At 59.5% G+C, this 1,953-nt stretch overlaps 1 protein-coding gene across 1 annotated transcript; it reads left to right on the forward strand.

Annotated features, from left to right (window-relative positions):
* The first annotated feature begins 265 nt into the window (after positions 1-265).
* LOC124667670 (monothiol glutaredoxin-S5-like) lies at positions 266-1,025 on the forward strand. Its single transcript, XM_047204933.1, has one exon. It carries the CDS (start codon positions 373-375, stop codon positions 796-798), a length of 426 nt encoding a protein of 141 aa, XP_047060889.1. The 5' UTR covers positions 266-372; the 3' UTR covers positions 799-1,025.
* Positions 1,026-1,953: the final 928 nt, after the last annotated feature.

Here is a 1,953-nt window from a genome sequence, read left to right on the forward strand (position 1 = left end):
ATTCGAACTGCAACGCCTCCGTCCGCGTCGCAGCAGCTCTGTCGTCACGGACGCTTCGCTCCCGACAGCGGGCTGACACCCCGCCACGTCACTGCCCCCGGCAGCTCGTGTGCAGCAGTAGTCCTCGCGGAAAGCTCCCCCGCGTCGCGCGGGCCCCACGAACTACGTGCCAGCGTCCTGCTGACGTCACCCCGCTCACCTCACCTCCCTGTATATATGTGCCCCCTTGCCTCCCCAAGACATCACACCACCGCCGGCCCAGCCATCCCGCACGCACCCGCGCCGCGCTAGCTAGTTCGAGAGAGGGAGAGAACAGAAGCGCGTGAGGAGAACGGAGACTCGAAGCGAACGCGCCACGTAGCGGCGATCGAAATGTACCAGGCGATCCCCTACAGCGGCGGCGTCCGGCCGTGGCTCCGGCCGGCGGAGACGACGGCGGCGGCCGTCGCCACCGTCAAGACGGAGATGGCGGAGGCGGCTCCTGCTTCCCGGGAGGAGCAGCAGGAGGTGGAGAGGGCGGTGTCGGAGAGCCCGGTGGTGGTGGTGGGGAGGCGCGCCTGCTGCCTCAGCCACGTGGTGAAGCAGCTCCTGCAGGGTCTCGGGGTGAACCCCGCCGTGCACGAGGTGGCCGACGAGGCTTCGCTGGCCGGGCTCGCGGGCGGCGGCGTGGAGGCCGCGGCGCTCCCGGCGGTGTTCGTGGGCGGGAAGCTCCTAGGCGGTCTGGACCGGCTCATGGCCGTCCACATCTCCGGCGAGCTCGTGCCCATCCTCAAGAAGGCCGGCGCCCTCTGGCTCTGACCGTCGGATCCCTCCGTTTTCCTTCTCTCGTTTTCGGCAGGCGGTGCGAGCTGGCCGTTGGATCCAGATCGCTGTTCCGCGGCCGGTTTGCTCTACTAGCAGTAGGATTTTTGTTTTCCTTAATTAATGGTGTGATGCAAATGAATGAATGAAGAAGAAGAAACAGAAGAGACAGCTAGGTAGCGTTGCTAAAAATTGAACGAGTAATTGATTTGGTAATTAACGTCTGCCTGGCTCTGGTCCCGTGGTCGTCGATCGTGTGCTAGATGAGCCACCATGTGAATAGAGAAGACGAGCGAGCGAGGGGCATTGCCGCGTACTCTGTACGTCTGTACAGTTGTCGTTTCCATCTCTGAATAAATGAGAAGGAGATGTGCTCCTTCCGGAAGGAAACCTTGACACAATAATTTAATTTCCGGCTCTGTCTTCAGACTCAAGCCCTTGCTGGTTGTTGAGAACATTTGGTGTCTGGCGTTCAGAGATGGGCAGCATGGCAAACGATGTCAACACCAGAAGAAGATTTCTTGAGAACACTGCAGGAGACGTGACGCGGTAAATAACCGGAACGTACGTGACGCAGTTCTCCTTTGCCTCGTCACCATCTACTACTACTACAGCTCATGAAACTCCACCCGCGCGTGTACGTACGTGTGGCATGTGGACAAGCAGTTGCGTAAGCAGTGATGTGACGATCGCGCATGCAGCTGCAAGAAAAACGACCGCGAGATTTCGCTCCAGCGATGCGAACAAACTAACCGCTCGTCCGCTCGTGCTCACGGAAGAGGATTCCGACTTGTTCTCCTGTGGAGATTTCTGCACGTACGGCTCGATCGCGTGACTCGGACGGGAGAGGCCGGGGTAGATTCCACGCCCACTTGACGTACGATAGCCGTCGGTCACGTACTGTACGTACTCAGGTGAGGTGACGGTGATCTGCAGAAAAATCTATCCCCCAGCATGCATGGTGTTTCAAGGTGGAGCACTGCTCGATTCTTCTTCCTCGGCTCGATCGGACGATCGTGCGGTGGGGGAAAGGTTTGTCTTGTCAGTTCAGAACCTTCCGTGACACGTACGCACGCAGCGTGGGGATGGGTACGTGACCAAACTCCAACCGTGGACGGAGATCGCAATGTTGCAGTCCGCGATACTCACTTC

This window comes from Lolium rigidum, chromosome 6, assembly GCF_022539505.1.
Source record: "Lolium rigidum isolate FL_2022 chromosome 6, APGP_CSIRO_Lrig_0.1, whole genome shotgun sequence".
Taxonomy (NCBI): Eukaryota; Viridiplantae; Streptophyta; class Magnoliopsida; order Poales; family Poaceae; genus Lolium; species Lolium rigidum.

Coding starts and splice junctions, on each gene's coding strand:
- LOC124667670 (XM_047204933.1), top strand. CDS start 373: ATGTACCAGGCGATCCCCTACAGCGGCGGCGTCCGGCCGTGGCTCCGG.